Source organism: Melanotaenia boesemani, chromosome 13 (assembly GCF_017639745.1).
Source record: "Melanotaenia boesemani isolate fMelBoe1 chromosome 13, fMelBoe1.pri, whole genome shotgun sequence".
NCBI lineage: Eukaryota > Metazoa > Chordata > Actinopteri > Atheriniformes > Melanotaeniidae > Melanotaenia > Melanotaenia boesemani.
In genome coordinates this window covers 11,372,545-11,397,337 of record NC_055694.1, presented here as the reverse complement: position 1 = coordinate 11,397,337, position 24,793 = coordinate 11,372,545, and the positions used below count along the sequence as shown (strand labels likewise).

General features: G+C 40.5%; 2 protein-coding genes across 8 annotated transcripts in view; both read left to right on the top strand.

Annotated features, from left to right (window-relative positions):
* The window catches only part of tmcc1a (transmembrane and coiled-coil domain family 1a), a 40,241-nt gene extending 23,876 nt beyond the window's left edge, over positions 1 to 16,365 (top strand). For 6 of the 7 annotated variants that reach the window (XM_042003306.1, XM_042003304.1, XM_042003303.1 and 3 more), the window contains 4 exons: positions 10,171 to 10,428; positions 10,647 to 11,338; positions 12,895 to 13,030; positions 14,290 to 16,365. In XM_042003306.1, coding sequence (XP_041859240.1) covers positions 10,171 to 10,428; positions 10,647 to 11,338; positions 12,895 to 13,030; positions 14,290 to 14,604 — 1,401 coding nt within the window. In that variant the 3' untranslated portion in view covers positions 14,605 to 16,365. Of the gene's footprint in view, positions 1 to 7,642; positions 9,157 to 10,170; positions 10,429 to 10,646; positions 11,339 to 12,894; positions 13,031 to 14,289 lie in introns of those variants that run through there. The other variant, XM_042003307.1, reaches the window with a different exon arrangement.
* A 1,728-nt stretch (positions 16,366 to 18,093) lies between these two features.
* The window catches only part of plxnd1 (plexin D1), a 67,233-nt gene continuing 60,533 nt past the window's right edge, over positions 18,094 to 24,793 (top strand). Inside the window, exons 1-2 of the mRNA XM_042003700.1 lie at positions 18,094 to 19,464; positions 21,103 to 21,279. Coding sequence (XP_041859634.1) covers positions 18,253 to 19,464; positions 21,103 to 21,279 — 1,389 coding nt within the window. The 5' untranslated portion in view covers positions 18,094 to 18,252. The remainder of the gene's footprint in view (positions 19,465 to 21,102; positions 21,280 to 24,793) is intronic.

Sequence of the window (24,793 nt, the reverse complement as noted above, 5' to 3'; positions counted from 1 at the left end):
TATTTTATTTGACTCCCATATTTCTTTCCACTTGGTGTCCTGGTGCAGTGGCCATAAAAGGTTCTTGGTCAACTTATCCATACTGTAAAGTGCATACATGTCATTACATTAAGTGTTTAGTGTAAAAGTAAATTGTATTTTCATTTAAATGTAGACTAGACAATAGCCAAATAAAGTATTTTGTAAAAATAATTTACTGTGAGCTGTAAAATGATAGATATAAAGTTTTAATCAAGACCAGAAATTACTTTGGTAACCTAATAGTGGCTTGCTTTACTAAAGGTCACATTTACACTTATTAACATTCAGCTTGACATTTTGTTATTCCTGTGATGTGGTGGCAGCCTGTCCAGGATGTATCCCACCTTTCACTCTATGACAGTTGCGATTGCCTCCATCCCCATGTGACCCTGGACAGGATGAGTTCAAATTCAAGTTTATTTATATAGCACATTTACTGCAGTAAACTAAAATCAATAAAAACAACAACAACAAAAACTATTAAAACCAGTAAAAAACAAATTACATAAGACCAGAATAAAAAGTAAAAGCAAGGAAACGTGAAGCTCAACTAGGTTCGAAAGCCAGTGCAAAAAGTAGGTCTTAAGGGTTTAAAACCAGAAACAGACTGGGCAGCTCTAATGTGAAATGTCAAACTGTTCACAACTTTGGAGTTCACTTTCTACTGAGGTTAAAACTGTTTTTAAAAAGTCCTGTGGTAAAATGTCCAGGTTTTAGACACAGAGTAGTTTTCTTGTAGAATTTAATAGGTCAGCATATCTGATGGTGTTCACCAGGATGAGATGTATATAGAGGATGGAAGGAATGATTGAGCTGAGCTTGTTAGTTTGATGAACTGCTTGATGTCTGGGTGTGAAAAAAGAAATGCTAAAGCTTGTTTGGGGGATTTAGGTCAGGATTCTAGAGAGGTCATTCTAAGACTCTGCTTTCTGTTAACTGGTGGTTAATATGCATTTGATCATATTCCTGTAAAAAAAAAAATCTGTTTCGGTTTTTAGTTTGGCTACAAGTAAGTGTGTGTCATAATTTTTGTAGCATTTTATGAAAAATAAACATATAATCCATGTAGAGGTTTACTTTACCTGTCCAAAATGCTTTTGGGGGTATGTCACAGTTAACATGTTGCTAAGGGTGATATCTGCCCATTTGAAAATATTTTTGCCAAGCCTCAGCTGTTCTTTCTGTTTCTGAATTTTAATCAACTAATGTGGCGCTAATGATGGGGAGAAAAGCCCCCTCAGGCAAACATCTCTTCTATTTCTTTTCACTTATTAGTCACTTGTCAGGACATTTCAACCCCTGTGTGGATTTGTCATTGTGGAGCTACTGTACTATGTGGGGTATTTTAGTAATGCCACTAGAGACTGTATGATGAAGCTGAGTCACCCTGAGAGCTGGAGTAGTCAGTTCCAGCCATAGCCTCGATAGCCACACACATTGAAGATTTACACCTTCTCAGACACACACACACATACAGACCTCTGTCTTTGCACTAGGATGCACTTCATCCATCCTGTAAATATTACTGTTTGCTGTGAATTCTTTCTCATTTTCTGTAAATCTTATCTTTTACATATTTTATTACTCTATTATTCACTTGTTTATGTGTACCTGTTATATTTCTCTTTTCTCATTTATGTGTGCTTTAACCAAGAGACTACTCAAAATTCAGTTGTGCTTGCATAATGACAATAAAGATGTTGAATCTTGAATCTTAAGTTGTTGCATTGGATGCACAAAGTGTTCTATTTTTCGACATTTTAATATGTTTCATACTCATTAGATGGGCCTGACTTTTGTGGGTGTCTTCTATAGAGAATTTGTTTTATAGCTTTATTGATCTAAGAATGTGACAAAGCAAATGGATGTTGTTGAAATGTTTATATTATTTTATTAAAATTAAAAGGTAAAAATAAGTCATTACTGGACATAATTAAATAAGGCACACATGTCCATATAATGTCTCACATCTGATGGTGTTCACCAGAGTGACCACAAAGCCATGAGGCTGAGAAAATTCTCAGTAGACATGCAAAATAGGATTGTGTAGAAAAATGCAATAACATTTCTTAAGCTCAAGCACAGCAGCCTTCACAGTGGTCAAATGGATAGTTTAAAACCTTGATCAAGCTTCCACACATCTGGGTACCAGACTGAGAAATAAGAGATGATGGGCCATGCTAGAAAGAATTAAAGAAAAATGTGTCAAGTTGGACAATTTCTTAAAAAAAAAAAAAAAAAAAAAAAAAAAGACCTTATTTTTGTCAGACATTTTAACCAAACATCAAGTGAAGAACTGGCATAGCTTACAGTGCATTAGGATATTTTTTTTTTCTCATTTTTTTAAGATAACAATACACTCCAACAGCTTTATTTTTTTTACCTCCTTTTTAGCATAATTTTACTTGTACGTTTTTTATCTTTTCGCTCCAGTTGCTGCTAGAACAACTGTCACCAACAAAATTTCGTTGTAATTTTTAAATGACAATAAAAACAATATTTTATCTTTATCATTATTGCTTTAATATTGTCTAGAATTGTGTGTACAGTGATGAGAAAGCCAAACATTAGGATGGATCTGCAGCATTACAAAATTTGGAAAACTTGAAAAGTAAGAAATCTCTCAGTAACTTTCTCTAACCTCTGTAGACAAATCTGACATCAGCCAAGAAAAAGTGTTAAAAGATCCAATTCGGGCTGTCCCTGATGACTCAAGATTGATTATAAAGGTTATTTTAATTCAAACTGCTATTTATAACTGATTAAATGGATTAACTAGCATAACTGACTTCCATCACAAGCTTGCTAATATTATTTGTCATGTACATTCCTACAGTTTCATATTCTAGAAAACTAAATTAACAAAAAGATGCAAAGTATCTAAAGCATTATAATGCATGAAAACATTATTTTTATTAAGAAAATAATAAATGACATTTTTATCTAAGACATTTCTTGAAACTTTCCAGTTGTGAGGAAACATTTAGGAGAGACTGTACAAACTAATATCAAATCATGAATGAAAGTTTATACTTCATGTTTGTACACAATTTAATTACACCCTTCTTTACCATTTCTTTGGTAGAAGAAAGCTGCTGTACAAACTTCTGATTGCCTCAGCCTATCAAGCACGGTGTTCATGGTAAATGGTAAATGGTCTGTATTTTATATTATATGTATATATGTATTTTATATATACCTGGGATGATACCCAAAGCGCTTTACATTATACATCACATTCACCCATTCACACACACATTCACACACAGATGGTAGAAGCTGTCATGCAAGGCGCTCAACCACGACCCATCAGGAGCAATTAGGGGTTCGGTGTCTTGCCCAAGGACACCTCGACATGAACTCGACTTGGCCGAGGATCGAACCGGCAACCCTTGGGTTACAAGACGACCTCTCTACCTTGCTGAGCCACGCCGCCCCTTCATGAAATTTGTATCTCACTCATGTTGTAATTGTTCATCTCAATGAGCCATTAAACACTGCTGAAGAAGGCAAGGCTTTTTCAGCACATGCTGATATCCAAAAGATGTCTTTTTTTAGGGAAGACAATGTTTATTACAGAACAGCAATGCTAACTCATTTTATGTTCGTATTACAGTGGGATAGTTCTGTATTAAAAGAATCACAATGTGAACTTTGACTTTCCCTTATGCATATCATCTTTAACGAAAATATTTGTGTCTTGGAAAAAAAAAAAGGTAAAAGGATGTAAAAGTCATATCAGATCAGATGCAGCCTTGTGACTCTTTCGTACTATAATGTGGTCGATTCTTTGCCTTAAACTTCTATTTGAGGAATTTGATTTTGTCCTTTAAAAATACAACATGGATTTTGGCTTGTTCAGCACATATTAGTTGCCAGCAGATTCATTTGGCCTTGCTGTTTGTCAGAGTAAGCAGGCAGTAGAAGGTGCTTCATAACAACACCATCACTCAGTCAGAAAACCGATTGGTTGCGACAGTTCAACTGTGTGATAATTGAAAGTAGGAACGGAAGATTTTCCCCCTTTCCTTCTGCCTGAGCTAACCACTGTTTTGGGAGCTGAACTGGCCTAGAAACTCCAACAGAAGAAAAGCTCCCCCTCCCTTCATGAAGTTTTCTCACAACCCCTCTCTCCTTTGCTCCCTCTCTCCTTCCGTCTCCCTCTCAGTGACAGCTCCTGGTGGGTCCTTTTTTTCCCTGCCTGCTCCCTTCTTCCCCACACATCCATCCTTTGGGTCTCTGCCCCTCTTTTTTCCCTCAGAGGATTTTATGCCTGATGGACTTTTTGAACACTTAACTTCACAGTAAACTCTTTCTTCTTTTGCTCCTGCCTACATCTAACCCGGCAATTCTCCAGATGATTAACCGCCTCTGCTCTCTCACCCCAAACCCACATCAGATGGGTGTTTTGCTCCAAAGAAGTCCCTTCTCTTTTACTAATCCATGCTGTTGGTGGAAATCATGCTCGTCAAAGCATAGATATTTATTCTCCATAGAACTCTGTGTTTCTCTGAAGCATGGTCATGGGCATTGAGGGGTGTCTACTCTGTGAGCTAGTAGCACTGTTCTCTGTGGACTCTGTAGTTATGTGCCATTGCTGGTTGCTGTGAAGACTCTGTGGATCTTGGACATTCAGTGAAGCCATCAGTAATTGTCTCTGCTTCCTTGTTGTCAAATGGGCTATTTGCCCAGTGGACTTTGAGTCAAGTGGACTTTGTTTGGAAGAAGTGTCCCGAGAGATGAGGGCTCTGCCAGGGTTGTGCTCCTTTCTTTTCTCCTCACTGTGGTCATCTACCAAAAGACACACAAACAGATAAAAAGATCAAAGGGGTTTCCTGTCTGAACTGCATGCATGCGTCTCCTTACCATGGAGGTCATCCTCAACTTGGTAACTTCTGATACAACTACACTTCCTGCCCCCATCAATGTGAGTCTTTATCTGTATACAGTGTTTTTTTTTTTTTTGACATTTCCTATTATTGTTTATGCTTTTGAGTAGTTCAGGGTGATGCTGTGTAGAAATAATAAAAGGTGTTAAAAAGTAAAAAAAAATGGTAGAAAGTCTTATTGCATCAGAGACTTTTCTCAAATATTGTGAATAATTCTGTTAGGAATGCATGAGCAAGAATCAGCTATGTGTACATGGTGTGCAAACACTAATGATACTTCATGTTTTGTGCTAATGCATGTGTGCATGTATTTAGTAAACTGCCACTTGTCTAAAGTCACATGCACTTACGTACTTTTCCATATCTGGTGAATTGGGTTCATTGTTGCCTCACTGGATCCCCTTAAAGGAAGCAGAAAGCGGATTTTGTGTCATTTTCAGCTCTAGTGGGTGGGAATTGAAACTGCCACATGCATTCAAGTTTTGAATAACCAAAAGAGGATAAATCGGTGTGTGCAGGTGTGCATAGTGTGGAGTTGCGAACACTACACCTCATTCCTTTGTCATGCATAACTGGCATGCCCAATTATATGTTGAAGCACAGACCATCAAATTTAATGTTTTATTTGTTTTGTTTTGTTTTTAAGATCCTAGCATCACTCAGCTGTTCTGTTGTTGCTAAAAAAAAAATTTATATTCATACAGCAGGGTTAAATCAGCTCATCAGAATGTGAGGTTCATTCAGCTAGAATGATCAGCAGTAAAATCCGAGATATACAGTAGAAATATATTTTTGGTGGTGGAAGATACACATTACTATAACCCCAAAAACCCAGTTTATTAAGCCCACCATGTATCCAAATTTCCTTCCCTCAGGAATGTTGGCCTCAGCTAACCCAGTGTGCAACCTCTAAAACTAGCATACATGCCATGACAAAGCTGGGGTGTACTTTGCCCATACTTAATAGAATGCTGTAATAAGAGGGATGGAGAGCTGGATATATTTCTCAGAAAGAAACATCATATCATCTACACAGTATTGCCTAAATGTCTTGGCATGTCAGATCACAACTTCACTAGAAACAAAAAACAATCTCACAGGAAGTTCACAGCCACTCTACAGGAAAACAGGGAGTAGCAACCAGCAAGACCTGGACCTTTGCCTTCACTCTGACAGCTGGCAAATCCTTGACCTTGACTGCTTGAGATGGCTTAAGATACTTTAGGTGTTTCAGACCTAAGTGTTTCTATCCAAAACAATCACAGCACACCTCAGTGCTGTGAATTCATTGCCATGCTTATGTCAAATTTTGTATTTAAGACTATTACATAAGTTATTCCTCCAAATCATAACAAATGTTGAGATAATTTTGTTTCATTCTGAAACATAAATTGTTTAAAAACACATCTTTTAACTACAAGCTACAGTCAGCTGTGGTTTAAAATTCCACTCACCCTGACCTAGTAAGGGTGTAGATGTCATGAGTGTGTGACAAGAATTCTAGACCGCGTCCCTTCACTCTATTCATCAGAACATGTTGATGGGAACTGAACCTGAACTCACCTTATTTGTCAAAGCCACAAACACAATAAATCAACCTACAGTGGAAGAAAGCAGAGGATCTGATGGTATGGGGCAAAACAAACAAAAAAGGGAAGTGAAACATTCCTAATTTTATCCTAAAAATAACTGGGGAAAGGGTCTTAAGACAGTATGAGCCACGAGCCTGTTTCCTGCTTTGTGACCTACATGGAAAAGAGCTAAATTTGGGGCATATTTTTGTTGTTTGTGATTGAGAGAGAAATTGAGATGGAGCAGTACAAGATGTTCTAGCTGTATGTATCTAATTATGTGCGATGTGTATCTAAAGGCTTTGGCAATGCTTTCTAAATGCCTGTTTGTGTGAAGCATATTTCATAGGTCTGAGTGTTTAGGTTTAGCTGGGCTTTTCCCAGGCTTCCAGAGCATCCAAGGTAAGCAAGTTGCCCTTTCATGGGTCTAACCAGCTTTACTTGGATCAGAGCCTCTTACACAAGCAGGACCCACCAGCAGACAGATCAGTTTAGACACATAGGTGGAATGAGAAATAAGTCCTCTGGGCAGAGGCAGGCTCACCACAGACCTTTTGTTGTCCCTTCTTACTGATAAAGGCCTAATCGGAGTTGAATCACACACCCCCCTTAGTTACACTAGGCTTCTCTCATTAGGCTATACAGACTCCACTGAGGCAGTGCTTGTTGCTTCTTGCTTCAGTGACTCTGCACATCAACATGTTTGGATTTGTTAACCCCAAGGAATTAGTTTAATCCTTCAGCTCGTAATCTTTAATTACACGCTTGATTAGTTGCAGAAGAACTCATCAACTTGCAGATGACACTGATCACAGAGACAATTCCAGCTTATTTGGTAACTTGTACTTTACGTCTGCTTCAGTGTAAAGCAGATGAGTATGTATGGGTTCTAGGCATTGTTTAGCTATGAGTTGTAAAATAACTTTGTCATTAGCTAATAAAAGGTTATATCATGACTGTGCAGTGACTAGTTTAGGGAGAATATCTGATCTGTCTGTAGAGCTGTAATAGTCAGGGTAAACCCTTGAAAACCACCTGTCTGACCGGCTGTTTGTGGTTCCTTGATTTACGTAACTGAATACCTCTGCTGACAGTGAATTTATAGATCACTGAAAGCATTCTTTTTTTAATTTTTTTATTAATTTATTTATTTATTCCAGTGCTAGTGTGTGCGGGTAACTATGCCTACTTACCATCATATCTAAAACTGCTATCTGTACTTCATTACAGTATAATCCAGTTCACAGAGTCCAGCTAACTTGTCCTTTGTCCTCTTTATCTTTGCTAAAATGTCTTTGATTATGCTGATAACTGTCATTTGTAATATCACAAATGGACAGAGTTCATATCTACTCATGTAGTTCTAGGGATCAAGTGGAGCTTAATTCCTGCTTGCCTTCATAAAGCTATTAATACTGTTGTGTTTATTACAAGAACAGACCAGGTGCAGCTCTGAAGCGTCACCTCCTAGTTGTCTCTGTTCCTGCCCCGTAGGGTATTCTAGTTCTCTGATTCATTTGATAGTCTTGGCTGCCAGAGACTTGAATAATGATTTACTTTACACATCGTTAGTTGAATAAATTGACTCATAGTCACGTTATCTTCCATTTAATGATGCCTTATATTTATTAATACAGAGCAAAAAACACTTTTAAACAAAATGACCTAAGGGCATTAACAAATTCTCAGTAATTTCAGTCAGTACTTGGAGGAATGTGCCTCAGGATGTGTGGGTGTGTATGGTATTAAGAGATATCCAACTGGTTTTTCTTGCCTTCAAAGTACTCTTCCTTACTGGACTGGACTTTCAGTCAGTCCAGTCTGCCAGTGTTGTCTCAGTTGAAAGGAAACTCGTTCCCTTTAGTTACTAATGTCTGTTGTTTGTTCATTCCATTTACTTAACACACTATTTTCAGTGTGTTTTACAATAACCTCAGTCTGTCCCATTTTTGCAGCTTAAGTCTGTGCTGCTGAGAAATGATTGTCTGTATAGTGTAATTTAAAGGTGTTTAAATTAATTTGTTTCTTGATGTTTTTGTTGTCAGTACATGATAGCAATATGCAGTGGATCTTTTACAAATAAAAAGGAAAAAGAAACTTGCTTACAATAAAGATTCATGTTTTGTAACTTCTCTTGAGTTGGTCTATGTAAAGGTAATCTGAACTACAGTACTTCATTTGTTGGGTTGTTAAATATACAACAATCTGTTGGAATTTATTTAGAATCATATCAGATTAATTTAATATCCTCTATGAAGTGTTGTTGTTTTCTTATTCGTTTTTTGCTCTTCATAAGTTTATTATCTTAATGACTCTCAAGCAGAGAAATAAATTCCTGCCCTGATTTATTTGTGCCCCGTGAGGATGATTGGCTGCTGCGTGCTGTGCAGCTGACGGGATGATGTCATCCCTCTGCACTGAGGGAAGGGAGGGGTGAGGGGCGGAGCTTCGCGCGCCGCCTTTAGCCAGAGTTTCAGGTGCGCTGTGAACTTTTCACAACAAACCGGGTGAGTTTCAGCGACAGGAGATGCCAGTGAAGCCTCACAGAGTCGCTGCTGTCGGAGCGTTAACTAAATTCACCTTTGACCGGAGTGTCAGGACAGATGAAAATTAATGGTACAGTCTCTGTTGGGAAAATGCACTGGGAACAATTTCTCCGTTTGAAGAACGAAAAGGTGAGCCGCGGTTTTTCAACATGTTTGGTAAAAAAAAAAAAAAAAAAAAAAAGAAGTTTTTAAAATACTTGCTTTGGGTAACATTTCAGTAGTTTTAAGCATTAGACATTTTATGTAGTCTTTCCGGATGTGTTTTTGAAGTTTTTGTTTAATGTAGTGTTAGTCATCAATAATAAGTCATGCCGCCTCGCGCAGCAGGTGAGCCTCCGGTGCTGCTGCCCTTTTTTTTTTTTTTTTTTTTAAATGATTATTTTGTACCTCTTAAGATTGGGCAATGGTGATGGTTAGGGCGGTGAGTACTATCGCTGCTAAGTTCAGCTTCTTTTCTGTTCATATGACGGAAACATTTTCATCTTTCTTTGTGTCTTTCTGTGTGTCCTCCCCTTGAGGTGTTTGAAGAAATCAATCACCTCTGCTGCCTGTGAAGATGTTAAACTAATTATTTTTTAATGTAGAGATCATGTAATTTTAGTAAAATGCTGGATTTTTATGTTTATTTTTTTATATCTGGCAAAATCAGGTCAGTTTGTGGGAAAGCAAAATGGGTGACATAGTTTTTATTCTATATGTGAAAGTGTTAGAAACCAAAATCTAGTATTCTGTCAGACTTGTTCTGCATTGCATATTTCAGGCAGATATTACTTTCCTTTTCCTCTTTTGACCAAAGAAGAAGATCTCATGACATTCTTGGATTAACAAGTGGGATACCATGGGTTTTGTTCCATTGCGATGCAAATAATTTCTTCAACTTTCTTTTCACTGTAAAACCCTAAATGACAAACTAATAACTTGAATCTTCCTCTTTACTGAAAACTGACCGCAACTGACCTTTTCAGCTGACTCCCTTTGCCTTCTTGCTAGGCGGCAACCAACAGAAATGGAGAAGCGTGTTTATTTTAACATGTCAGCAAAAGTACTAAGAACTTGCAATATGCAGCTCACAGCTCTTTTTTGTGTGTTTTTTTTTTTAAATCATTTCCCCCCTATCCCATCTCATTCACCTGTTTGCTTCAGATTGAGCGGCTGGAGGTGAGCGGCCTGGGCCAAACATCCCTGGCTGTTTCATGCGGGGCAGACAGTTCCTTCCCTGGGGGTGAAGATAGTACCCCAGATCCTCAGCGTACTAAGCAGGCCATCGCCCAGCTGCAACAGAAAATCCTCAAGCTCACAGAGCAGATTAAGATTGAGCAGACAGCTAGAGATGACAATGTGGCGGAGTACCTCAAATTGGCCAACAATGCCGACAAACAGCAAAGCACACGGATCAAACAGGTATTATTATTATTATTATTAATTACTGTGCTCTGTTATACCTTATCATTTGTGTATGTGTGTTTTTATACAATTGTAATAGGGTTGGTAACATTTTGTCACAATTAGTGTCACTTGAGGCTGTGTGGGAGCTTGTTAAATAAATTGAAGTTAAATGGATGATTAAAAATGTAATGTGCACATTATTCACTAATGAAAATCTGTTCTCTGGCCGGCAGGTCTTTGAGAAAAAGAATCAGAAGTCTGCACAGACCATCCAACAGCTGCAAAGGAAATTGGAGCACTACCACCGGAAGCTGCGGGAAGTGGAGCACAACGGTATCCCACGCCAACCCAAGGATGTTCTGCGGGACATGCAGCAGGGCCTGAAGGATGTTGGGGCCAAAGTCACAGGCTTCAGTGAAGGTGTTGTGGACAGTGTTAAGGGAGGCCTCTCCAGCTTCTCACAGGCCACCCACTCTGCTGCTGGTGTAGTCGTCTCCAAACCTCGGGAGATTGCGTCTCTTATTCGTAACAAATTTGGCAGTGCAGACAACATCCCCTCGCTAAAAGATTCTCTGGATGACTCCGCAATGGACGAAGGCATGACGGGTGCTGGCGGACGTTCTCTTGGCAATGCTGGCCCCCACCTCCAGTCCAGTCCCAAGTATGGTAGTGAAGATGACTGTTCTATTGCTACATCAGGTTCAGCAGGGGCCAACAGCACCACAGGGGCCCCTGGGGGTCCCCCAAGTTCTAAGGGCAACACATTGGAGAGATGCCAGAGCTCCAGCCTAGACATGCTGCTACAGGAGGTGCAGGAGTTGAGGGATGGCCAGGCAAGGCTTGAGGAGAGCATGGAAGGACTGAAGAGCCACTATCAGAGAGACTACACCGTTGTTATGCAAGCACTGCAGGAGGAGCGCTTCAGGTACAGAGAAAACAGAGAATACACGAGAATGTCTCAGGAGAACATTCCTGAGACATTTTACAAGAGCATGACAAAATCTCAGAAAGGAAGGTCCCTGAAATGTTAATGTGTAATCAGATTCAGGAAGAATGCTATTTTTGGTAACATCAGTCTGAACACAGAGCTTAGTCATGTTGTGGTGCTACCTGGTGACAGATCAGCCCTGTTCTCACCCTCATCCCACAGTGGATTAAAACGAGATATGCAGACCTGCACTGCACCTACATTACCATGTACAGCTTACATGAAGTATGTCTTTTACACTCATTCCCAAAATACGTTGGCATTGTCCCATATATTTAGTAGATTTTATGTCTTTTTTGCTACTAAATGCTGCATCAAAAATAATGTTGTGAGAAAGCTCAGCCTTTGACTTCCTCAAAAGGGTCATTCCCACTCGTATCTTTCACAGGTGTTCTTATGGTATTGAAATCCTCAGTATTATATCAGTTCTCGTCTCAGCCCAGCATTCAGACTCGGGCCTTAAAACACACACTCACAGCCTTCCAGAATGTTCCGACATGAGGGCACAAAGATTAGGAGAGATGGAGAAACACTGGACATTTTTCTTCCTAAAATGTCCTGGGTCCAGAGCTGTGTGTGTTTGTCCTTGAAGACCAAAATAATTGGCAATAGAAAGAATGGCAAACAGACTCTTTTTAGCGTTCCCACAGGGGAACGATCATACAAAAAGCACTCATGTTGCTAAGTAGCTTCTCAGTAACTTAATCATTCTTGCTGTAACCAAAAATTAATAAGGATTGCAAATAATATTTATTTATATATTTTTAAAAAGTTCTCCAAACCAAGATACACCTAAAGTTAAAATATATTGACATGTCATGGTTGAAACCTTAAAAAAAGAAGAGAGCTGTTGTTTTTGATATACCAAGAACTCGTATCCAATAGCATTTTTAATAAATAGTTTTTACATATGGCACATCTACATCTCTGTAACATTTATCAGTAACAAAAACTATTAGCAAGTATTTTTCTACACAACAATTCAAATTACATTGCGGGAGGTTAACTAGTTTAACTTTTAAAAATTCCTGGTTCTCTTGTTTTTTTTTTATTATGTGTTCTCTAAGGCCCTGAAAAAAAGGGATATTCAGAGTTTCTATCATTGCATGCTGTTGATTTTTCCCACCTGTTCATTTTTGTCAGCACAGAACAGACAACCACGTACAGGTGCTCTCTCATATTTCTATTCTTGACCTGTGTCTTTCATCCAATTGACTGTGCCAACCAAAATAAACAGCAGAACAGATCTCTGGCCTCCTCCTAAGCTCCCTCCACTGGTCAGTCTCATACGTCTGACTCTGTGTGATTGGCCAGTCCGAACAGCAGATGATTAAGCACATCCTAATCTTGTCAGAGCAAGTCATCAGTCCACTCATGTGCCATGTGGTCGGACGTCTTCTGGGCCTGTTTCTGCTAATTCCAGCATGTGTTTCAATGTCTAAGCTAATTATGTGACAGGCTCTCACATGTGTTTTCTTTACTTGTGTTTTCAGGTGTGAACGTCTGGAGGAACAGCTGAACGACCTGACAGAACTTCACCAGAATGAGATCCTCAACCTCAAACAGGAGCTGGCCAGCATGGAGGAGAAGATCGCTTACCAGTCTTACGAGAGAGCAAGAGACATTCAGGTTTGTCTTTCAGGGTACACAAGCACAACACCCAATGTATAATAAAAAACCACCTTTTACTAAAACACTTTCATTATTCTGCAAGATGTAAAAATAACTAAAGGATAAAAGGCAATTATTTGTATTTGGTCCTCACCTCTGACTGGTAACTAGCAATTATTTAACTGACAAGCATTACCTGGAAAGAAATAATAAAACTGTAGTCAGCATTTAATAGTTATATCAAATACAAATGCTTGAAATAACAATTAACTTTTATCTTTTTAATCCTGTTTTCATTTTTCTAAAATCCATTTTTAACTGAAAGTTTTCACAATGATGATTTTATTCCATGAAAATAAAATGATGAGTAGTTACTGTACCTTTTTATGTTACCTGTCAAGACTTTGGAAAATGCATATGCATATGGTGGAAAAAGTGTTAAATGACACCACTGATTTTTAATCATTTAATTTCCTTTTTATATAATTCTATTTTGTCCTATTGGTTTCATTTCATCCTCTTCCAGTTTCCACACTAAACCTCCGCAGCTACAGCTTCCCTTTATTATAGTAATGAAAGTGACCTTATCAGTGGCTGGTCAGACTAGACGTCATTGTGCCAGGCTTAAGTTAAACTGGTGGGCACACGCCCTGCAATAGTCCAAGGCATTATCTCATTGTGCATATTGACTGTGTAAACAGGAAGATCAGTCCTAGGAATCCTGTCGATCCATCAGCTTTTCTGTTTGTCCAAAAAATACGTATTTCCTTGTAAGTGTCTCACATTACTCCTGTCTTGTCCTGTCCTTGGCAAAGTCTTAAGGGTTTTTTTGTATGAAGAGAAGTTGGCCTTTACTGCATTTCCTTCCACTGACAGCAGGGGGTGTTAGCAACTCCTAATGGTTGCTCATAAACTTTTCAAGTAACAGACAATATCTTGAGAAAAAAAAACTACATTAGAATTTCCCTCATTTAATTTATTTTAGTTTCATTTGACTTTAAATTTGAGAAGAAAATATTCAGTTTTGATCAACACAAAACACATTATCCATTTAAACATGTTTGTTATTTAGGCTACCATTTGCTTTTGGTCTGAGGTGTTTCTAATATTTTGTTCAGTCCCTCTACAAATATTAAAAGAGACCAATACCAGATACACACAGTGAGTTACAGTGACGTGACAAATGAAAAGAGCATGATGAGTGTTATTCTGAGAGGTTGGTATGAACAAAGATGGGGACTTTGCTGACCTTTTTACTTTCTATCTGTCCTCTACAGGAGGCATTGGAGGCCTGTCAGACAAGGATCTCTAAGATGGAGCTCCAGCAGCAGCAACAGCAGGTCGTCCAGTTGGAGGGGCTGGAAAATGCCACAGCCCGAACCCTCCTGGGAAAACTTATCAATGTGTTGCTGGCCCTTATGGCTGTCCTTCTGGTCTTTGTCTCAACTGTGGCCAACTGTGTGGTTCCCCTGATGAAGACGCGCTCGCGCTCCCTCTCCACTCTTCTTCTCGTCCTTCTGCTGGCCTTTCTGTGGAGAAACTGGGACGCGCTCTCGGGATACACTCATCGCGCTCTGCAGCCCCCAGGATGACCAGATTGACAGCAGCACGTGTTGCTTTGGTGATGCAGGGTGAAAAGACTGCTGTTGCAGTCGTACAAGAGGTTTGAAGAATGTGATTACATTAGGATGGCCGTGTGGCCATGCATACTGAGCACATTCAGACACAGCCTGGAATCAACATAAAGAGGAGGAAATGGAATAAACATAAGAACACTCACATTTAGGAAGGAAAAGACTGTTTACATTTTTGAATGAACTGATGATTTGTCCTTCACTGGATGCGGCATTGTACTGTTTTTATCTTTTAGAATTTAATTAATTATAATGTCATTTCTAATAATATTTTATTTTAAATGTTATTTTATTCAGTACCATGTAGCATTATGCTCCTCTCACTTGACATGAAGGGGAGTTTAGTCAGGAAATTGGGCTGGCAAGTCACCCCAAAGGTGCAAACTTATTGTAGAGACATGCAAATGTGGTTGATTGCCTTTAGGAAGAGAATTCTTACCATTCCGTGATTGGTAGATTTGAACCAATGGCTGAAGACCTTCTTAGGAGTTGCTCCTTTCTTGCTGTGATGAATTTGTTCATTTAGAGCATTTTTGAAGAACTGACCATGTGTTTTGTGTTTCATGATGATTACAGACATTGTGCTTCCTTAGCTTTTCTAATAGCAAAGACCCCTTGCTTTGAATTATTTACTTTATTAGTAAAACAAAAACAAAGTTGACTGGGGATAATATGAATGACAGATGACAACTTAGGAAAGGAAACTACTTTTTGACATGCTGTACACCAATTAAAAAAAAAAAAAAAAGCAGGTTAAACACAAACATCTGGTTTTTGTTGAGGATCTGTCATATTTGAAACATGCAAACAGTGCTGGATGTTTTCATTTAGAAAAATGAAAATTATATACAAATCAGTGTTGCTTTTAAAAGCAATGACTAAGCACTGTTGTCCAAGAAAATGACGCCCCCCCCCCTATAAGATGTGATCAGGTCAGGGAAAGGAGACCACTGGTGCTTATCCAGCTCTAGCTCAGCTGGATCAAGAATGATGCTGCTTCAAATCTATAGTGCACATCGTCTCCACTGCCATGCAATTGCACACAGCCTGTATGTGATTCTCTACTAACACATATAATGTCTATGGTTGATCCGTTTTTCTCTTCTATCTGAAGGTGTAATCACTCAGTGCCAAACCTTAGTTAAAGCAGGGATGTCTGAGCAAATCGAAGAGGGCAAAAATAAGACATTGCTCAGCAAGTTTAACTTCTTTTCACATATGTTAATGAATGTCTGGCCAGGACGTCAAGGATGTATCTTGTTGAGAGATGTAACTTGCAAGGGAAGATAATTATTCATAATCTCAGTCGTGTGTTTCTGCATCTTGCTTTGTTGAGTCTAGTCAGTTGGCTCGGCACTCATCCTTACTCATACACTCCCCTGGTTTTCATCCAGTCAAGGGCACTTAAAGACCTTGCACATCGAGTAGTCCACCCTGCTTTTCATGCTGAGAGGCTGATTTCCTAACTGATAGCTTGATCATTTGAACTGTACAGTTGCACTTTGGCACAGAGCTTGATAGCACATAGGTCAAGCTGAGGCTCGAGAAAGCTTTGATAGAGACTTCAAAGGTTGTCACTCTAGGCAGTTGCCCTTGGGTGAGATAACTCAGGTCAGGATCACTGTCATCCTTGTCTAAAGATAAAACCAAAAAAAAAAAAAAAAAAAAAAAAAGATTTACTATTTAATTCCATTTTGCCATGAGGAGTGTAGCAGGCAAGTTGAAAGTGAGCTGACCTTTGACCTTTCATGTCTTCTCAGTAACACCTATAATGTAGGGTTGTGTGCTAAACCACTTCAGTGCCTTGTGATGTCCTTTTTCTAATGTGGAATAAATAAAGTGCATTCCCAACTAAGTCACTGTCAGTCTGTTTTAAAATCGACTTTTTCAAAAGCATATGTTTTGACTCGTTTGTTAGTAGTCCACTTGCTGGTTGTTCAGACCACTTGCAGGTTCGTCATATGGCCGCTAGATGGAGATCTTTCACCTGTTATTTCCCCAGTGTGTGAAAAGCTGTTGGGGAGGAGGGGTTGAAACACAAATAAGTGTTACTCTTTATCAGGAAGGAAACAGGTTGGGTGGAAGGCCCTTTGATGCTAAAAGTTAGAGTGGACCACCAGGAATAATGTTTTTATTATAAACAGGAAAAATCTAGTCTGCTCCCACTTTATTCTACTATTCTCACTTTTACTACATTGATATGTGATGCTGACGGCTCTGACCCACGCTCTGCCTCATCCCTGCAAGGCTTCGTGTATGACTCCTCACGCCCTGCAGGCGCGAAGAGTTATTATGCTGCACTTTATCAGAGTACTTTCCTCTTCTTCCACCCTGCCAGATTTGATGCGCATGGCTGTGCGCCAAGGTAAACACGCGTGGCGCACTTATCTGCCCAGCTAAAAGCTGCAAGTGGTGACCGGAGAGGGGAAAGAGTGAGTCGGTCCCCTGAGGAGTCCACAGTAAATAGGCACAGGCGATTCCACACGATTTAGCATCAACTTTAATTATTGCATGTATTCAGAGATAACACTTCTCGAGCTCGCCTGCGAGCTGATTTATGCAGCGTCTGACACACTGCCCGTCGTTCCTTCCTAGGAAATCATTCATTTCTATTCAGAGATGTGAGAGCATATGCACACTCCATCCACAGTCCAAAAATGCTAACCATATTCGTGCATTTTTGAGTGGGGGCGCATGTGTTGAGCTTGAATATTTATGACATGCAGGAAAGCTGTGGTGAATGTCAAAGCCCGGAAAGGTGCGCTTACGTGTCCATCTGGTAGCACTTTCACGGTTCTTACCGTGCCGTATGTGCCCAAAACGGAACCCTCCGAATCTGCAGAACTAATCTCAGGGCCAAAGGACTGGACAGCACAGAAGGTGGGACGGTGACCCGCCATTAACCTCTAGATGAGCGGAACCAAAACGACGGGGTGGAGACTCGGGAGTGGCTCATTTTGAAATGAACGTCAGATAGTTTAATGGGTTGACATTATTGCCAACATTAAAACATACCAAGGAATTTAGCCACTATTGTGTCTGGTTTGATATTTAGTGACTAAAATTTAATAAATAAATAGCAGTAGTAATCAATCACAGCAGAGAGCGCTCTCTTGGGATATGTCATAACAGGGAGGCACTGCCATTCATCAGGGCTAATGAGATGACACCCCTGCTCCCATTAAAGCATAGTTTTCCTTAAATGTATTACTCATTATAACTGCTTTCCTTATTCATCTATTTTGGATTAAAACATGACTACAAATAAGTTTTCTGACAATGCCCAGAAAATGCGCACCATAAAATCCACTTCAACTATGAGTCTCTAATTTTTTTTATTTTTGTTTAAAAATCATAAAATCTCAGCCTTATGGCTCAGCGTGTCTCATGAGAGAGGCTGCTGAGCAGCACAGCGGGCAGAGGGGGACAGAGGCGGAGGAGACTAAAAAGGAAGCACGACTCGCTTATCGCGTCATTCTGGGTTTAGGCGTTGAGCAGGAAACAGCCTTTCCTCTCGGATTGTCGCAGTAGGAACAAACACACAATTTTGTCTTCCATCAATGCACCCCTCAGCACAGAACACGCGGAAGCCGGTCAGAAGGAAAAATGCCTCCTTCGATGGAGATAGCTGTTCTGCTTCTCGGCGTCCTGACTCTGGAGACGCACTGGTGTGCCAGCGCGCTGCACATCCAACAAGCGTTCGCGTCTCCAAATCAGACCAATAACTTCGTGGTGGATCCGGTGTCCAGAAAGGTTTACCTGGCTACTGTTAACACAGTTTACCAGCTGAACGGAACCTTGACCATGGAGGTGGAGAAGAGGACAGGGCCAGTGGAGGACAACCTGTTGTGCCATGCGCCACAGCTGCCCCAGGCTCCGTGTGAGCATCCCAAGTCCCTCACTGACAACTACAACAAGCTCCTAAAGCTGGACCGGGAGCAAGAAGTCGTAGTGGTCTGTGGATCAGTTTATCAAGGCTTCTGCGAGCTGAGAAAAATGGGGAATATTTCTGAGATAGCGGTGGAGTTCCCACCTCAGGGCGAAAAGACTGTTTTCCCCAGCATGCTCAACATAGCTGCCAATCACCCAAATGCATCCACTGTGGGGCTCATCTTCAAGAGTAACGGGGGGCAGACCCGACTTTTAGTTGGGGCAACGTACACTGGGGCTGGAACCCAATTTTTTCCTAAAAACCACAGCAAGGAAGATCTGCGCTTCGAAAACACACCAGAGATTGCTATCCGCTCCTTGAACATCAAGGATTTATCCAGACTTTTCACTTATGACATTAATCCCTCAGAGGATAACGTGTTTAAGATCAAGCAAGAGGTTAAGACCAAAAATAAACTATATTTCGTCGACGCCTTTATCCAGAAGACTTATTCCTACATTGCCTTTAATAATGACGCCAAAATGGGCCACAAGGAGAGCCAGCCCAACAGCATCCTCTCTAGGATTTGTCTGGATACCGAGAACCCCCGAAAATCCACCGGGCCGGAGAGCAGAAAGCTCACCGAGTCCTACATCCAGATGCCTCTACAATGTGGATTTAACGGGAACATTTACAACCGGCTGCTGTCCGTGTACCCAGTGGAGATCCACGCAGGAAACGGAAAAGGTCCAGAGCCTTACCTGTTTGGAGTGTTCTCCAAGGCGGACAGAAAGTCTGCGCTGTGCGCATTCAAGTTTGGAGAGATTGAGGAGGAGATCCGACAAGGCCGCAGGAACTGTTCCAACTCTCCCAGCAGCGATGTTCAGGTGTTGGACAGTGTTATCCAGGGCTCCGGGGCAGCCTGCGTTCAGAAGAGAAACTTGATGGTAAGTTTGGTTTGATTTTATGAGTGCAAGTTGAATTTAAAGTAGATTTTATCAATTCACATTCATTATAAAATTATCAAGAAATTTAAAAAATGGAATTGTTCCACTATACTTTGTATCTTTATGAATCAGAATTAAGAGGAAAAACCCTGTATCCAACAACTTCATCATTTTATTACACCATGTGTGTTTTGAGTTGTAAAAATTAATGAATTTATGGAAATGATGACTAGAGCTTTTCTTTATTAAAATGCCAAACATACTGCCAGTATTTTTTTTTTATTTGTTTTTGAGACCAAAAGGTCCATTCAGTTCATCAGGCTGCAATAATAACTCCTGTATTTCTCTCAGTTTCCATTTGTACAAAAAGTTATCCCCTTTAGCCTTGAGGCTCATGACTTAGAGAGGGAATCTTTGGTGTTAAGGAGTAAAGGTCAGAGCTGGAAAGATATTCCAGACCCATGCACTTGAAAGGTTGTGGGAATGTTAAGACTCCTCTTACATCTTCTCCCTGTTTTATCAAATATGAAGATGGGAAGGGGTTAAAAGTTTACAATGTTTTTCAGTAAACCTCTAAAGATTTTTTTAATCGAGTTTGTGCCGCTAACTATGACTCAACCACAAATCTGGTACAAAGATAGAGGACAAGCAGCTGCTTTGTTACAAACACGCGGTCGGATATTATCGTGTTTTCCACTCACATTCCGCATTAAAAATTTGTCCCTAAGGAAACTTTTGCATTGCACACTATATTTGTGCTCTGTGGATGTATGGAAAGCATGCAGGGAAATTCTAGCTTTTCATTGCAGAGGTTCTGACTGAGACAGTTAAGGTCAAAGGATGCTGTCCCTCGATCGCTGGGGAGTCAGGTCAGAGTTGCCCTCTTTACTGGTACTGCCTTGATGTCTGTGGCCCTGGGGGCACCCCTCCCATGACCAGTTTTCTAGTTTTGGGAGGAGTGGCCCCAATGACCAGATAATAATTGGCCTAGAGGCTTCTTTAAGACTAATTCTCAGTTCAAAGGGATTTGGTTGTGATTTTTTTTCTTTCTATTGATGGCATAGGGGCTTTACTGTATGCTGTCAGAAAAACATTAGTCACTTTAGTTTTGCATCTAGTGGCCATGGACACATGATTCTTTTTTTTTTTTTTTTTTCTTTTTTTTTTTGTAGTTGACAGTCTGAAGGCCAGCACTGAGGGAAAGTCAGACGCAATTTATGATAAGACAGATAAAGCCGCGAGCAGAAGGGCCCGTGGGAAACGACTCCACAAATATCCACTGTGCTTAATTTTTCCTCCTTTTTTTTTTTCCTATGTATGCTCTAAAATATTCAGAGAATTCCCAATAGATCCTAGTGCTCATCCAAGCATGGCACTAATGTTTTATCATTGCTCACTGAGGATTTGACAAAAGCAAAGTCTTATGAGTCTTGAAGACCCTTGTAAGCCCTTTTCAAGTATTCACTGACATGTCTAAAAAGTAATTTAGAAGAATGAGCAGCACCAGAGCGATAGCTACCATCACATTCTATGGCACTGGAATCACATGGTGCTTCTTTTGTGCTTTGCCCTCTCTTGTTTTCTAATCTTTGTGAAAGCTGATGAGCATTGATCTTTCTCATTTTGTCTGTGTTCCAGTTCCAGCCCGAACAGCTGGACTGTGGTGCAGCCCACCTGCAGCACCCCCTGGCTCTACGAAGGCCCCTGAAGGCCCTTCCTCTTTTTGAATACTCAGGCCTCAGTTCAGTTTCGGTGGACAATGTACACAACCACACCGTGGTTTTTCTGGGAACCAGTAATGGACGGCTACGTAAGGTGAGACAAATGGACACGTAATGTAGATAAATGCACACAAACTCTCAGAACTAATACGATGATTTAGGACAAAACTTTCCACGCTATTACAGCCCCAGGTCATAACATTGTTGCTGTACAGCATTGAATAGAGTTAATATTTTTACTGCAATCGAGCCCTGAAGCTTGGAAAAACTAGAACATTAAGAGTTACACATGGCTGCTCTGATGTGGCTGAGTCTGTCAATAAACCAAACCTAGATGTGTGATGAAACACTTAGAGCTGCTTTAGGACAAGCAGGAATGCCTGCTTTCATCTTGTAGGTTCGCTGCACCGTCACCACTCAGCCAACCAGCCCACCCCCTACTCCTTGTGCATCATTCACCCATGGTCCCATCCTGAACTTTAAATAGCTCTAATCATGTGCTTTAATGTTCCTCAGACCTGGTTATTGTCTGAGAGACCAACAGGACTTGTTGATGAGGTTTGACTCAGCCCCAACATGTGTTTATCCACAACCTCAGCTTTTAAACATCTGCAGACGGTCCAGCTTGTGAAAAGTTTTCCTGTCCAATTAACAGCATTCCTTAATTCTTGTCTCAGCCACATTCCTGGTCACCCCTGACTGAGCTGCCTGCAAGCGCAACGAGCTGCTCCTCAGTCGTTTGTAGAAGCTGACTCTGAAAGCACTTTGACCTTATTGTTTTGCATTAGCTTGGTACGTTTTACAACATTAAAACCATGCTGCTGCAGGGTTTTAGGGCTGGCTAAAAGAAATCCTTGTTTTCCTCCCTCGGATTGCATTTCTTTGGCCCCGGCTGAGCATCTGGTAATTGGTTGTTGGATGGTTTACTGTATACCAGAAACACCACATTGGTTAGGATGGTGTACGCAGCTCTATGTTTGTGTGTGTGAGTGTTTGTTTGATTGCAGGTTTGACTGTGTTTTTAGGTGTTTGACTTTGTCTGCAGGCCACTGTGAGTGGTATAACTATTGCATGTGTTTACACACACGAATCCGTTCCCTGCTATTTGAAGCTATATGTGTATACATGTGTGTCAACCTTTTTATATAATAAGCATAGTGTTTTTAGCAACCTTGGGCAACACCATAGAGCCTGTAAGTGTCTTTCATTGTTTGTCTGTGTATCTGTGTGTGCGATAGTGACTTAAGTGTGTGTGTGTGTGCCCTAAGGATAGAGCTGTTACAGAGGTTAATGGTGCTGTTAGTGTGTGTAATGTGATTCTGACTGTGAGTTTGGCTCAGACTAAATACAGAGAAGCAGTGGTTGAGATTAAGTTAGACCTCTTTTACTGTCTATGAGAGAGCCCTCAGTCAAGTAATTTGTAATTACATGCATTTTTTTTAATGAAGTTTCTCTCCCTGCCCATTACAGCTGACTTCCATTTTCTGGCTCTGGCAGTGTCCGCCTTTATCTCACTCGCTCCCGTCCAGTTTTACTTCCTCCATCTTTCAGTTCACTGCCTGACTGTCCCGTTCTCTCTCGACTGTTTTCTTTGTTTAATCTCAAATATAAAAGATCTTTGATTCATTGTGCATGCAAACACTTTATTTCTTTCTTGCTCTTTTTCTGCTGCCCCACCTTGACCCACCTTTATTCTTTTTATTTTATACCCAGGTAGACACACGCACACACACACACACACATACACATATGCACACGCTCTCATAAAAAAGGAGCACACAGCAGCTGAGCACTCCTTGGCTGAATAGGGCCTTTCATCTGCATGAAGACAGACAGAGAATGGGGTCAGAGTGACCTGCCAGTACAGCAGGTGTTTTGTTGGCTGACCGGGTGGTGCTTTGTGCCACAGCTCACCTCAATACTACTCCTATCTGCTACTATTCTTCTCCCCTGTCCAGGTGTGTGGGCTGCTGTTTACTTGCTCCTCACAGTGTCACTCTGCAAATGTGTTTTAGTCACTGGAGTGAGGGGGGTGAAGACAAAACACAGCTGCTTACTATCGCCAGTTTGTGTGTATGTATAAAGATTGGTGGGTGGTGTTAAAAAAACCGACAGTGATATTTGGAGGCTGAGATAATGCCTTTCATCACAGGTTTACTAAGCTTCTGTCTGCTCTAGTTTAACATTAACCAGCCTATCTCAGTGGGTGGTGATGGTTTTGTCTTGTGTGTGTGTGTGTGTGTGTGTGTGTGTGTGTGTGCGTGTGTTTGTGCGTGTGTGTGTGTGTATGCAACAGCATGTTTGTGTGTCCAGCAAATAGAGAAGTGACACAACCCATGCTTGTCACCAGATGTCGGTCAGTTTGCCAGTTCCCTAAGGATGCCAGGATGTCTCCACTGAAGAGAGAGACCCAACAAATCCAAGAAATAAGGGCTTTCACTGTCTGCGTGACAGGAAGTCTCACTCAGCACAGTTTGTTTTTCCTACAGGGTCTGTGTGTGTATGTTTGTGCATACGTGAGAACATGTCGCCATTTTATTATCTTGGGCTGTAGGAAGGCCACCATGTAGATAAATCACAATTGGGCAGACCAAGATTGGGCACAGTGCTTGAACAAAAAAGCCTCTTAAAATGTGTCTGAAAGGGTGGAACATGAAAACACAGGACCCAACTCACTTTACAGCGTCGTGCAGCTATTGTTTACACTGTATGAATACACACAAAAAGTTTAGGTGCACTTATGTGTAGCTTAAGTTTCCAAATTTGCTAAATGCCTAGTCCAACTTCCCACTTCCTAATAACCCTCCCACTGAGTTATTAGGATAGATTTAATAAGCAGGCAGCAGTGGTACATTTGCATTAACAGAATATATTCTTCCCCTCATAAATCCACAGTTACAATATATTTAAATCTTGTGTGACTGCTGCTACTCAGACACTTTTTGAACAGGAAGTATATAAGGACCCAGAGTTAGAATATATTAGAATCAAACTTTATTGTCATTGCACAGAAGAACAATAAAGTTAAGGTGCATTATCAGAATGTACTTATCTAAATAAAAATAATACACAAAATTAACAAAGATAGTAGAATTACAAAATAAATAGTATAAAAATATAACTATTTAAAGGCCTGAGTGCCATCCAATTTTCCATACAAAATATACTATATACACACACATCCATGCAAGCCTTGCAACTGAGCAGGACACATACACAGTTTAAACAGAATATTGCACTTGGTGATATTTTTGCACTCATATGTTCAATATTGCACATGTGCTATTATGAAATTTGAAGACGAATTAACAGCCTTAATACAGTTTCTGAGTGTTTTATGGTTCTGATGGCCCAAGGGAAGAAACTGTTTGCCATCCTGACTGTGCAGACTTTCACTGATCTGCCAAAGGGGAGCAGGTCAAATAGGTGGAGGGCTGGATGGGAGGGGTCAGACAGGATAATCAAGTCCCGTCTGAGACAGCGTGAGGTGGGGCAGGGAGCAGCCGATGAGTTTGCTAGCTGTGCTGCTCCCTCCCTCAGAGCTCTTCTGTTTGCACTTGAACTTGTTGCAAACCAAGCTGTGATGACATATGTGAGTATGCTGTTCA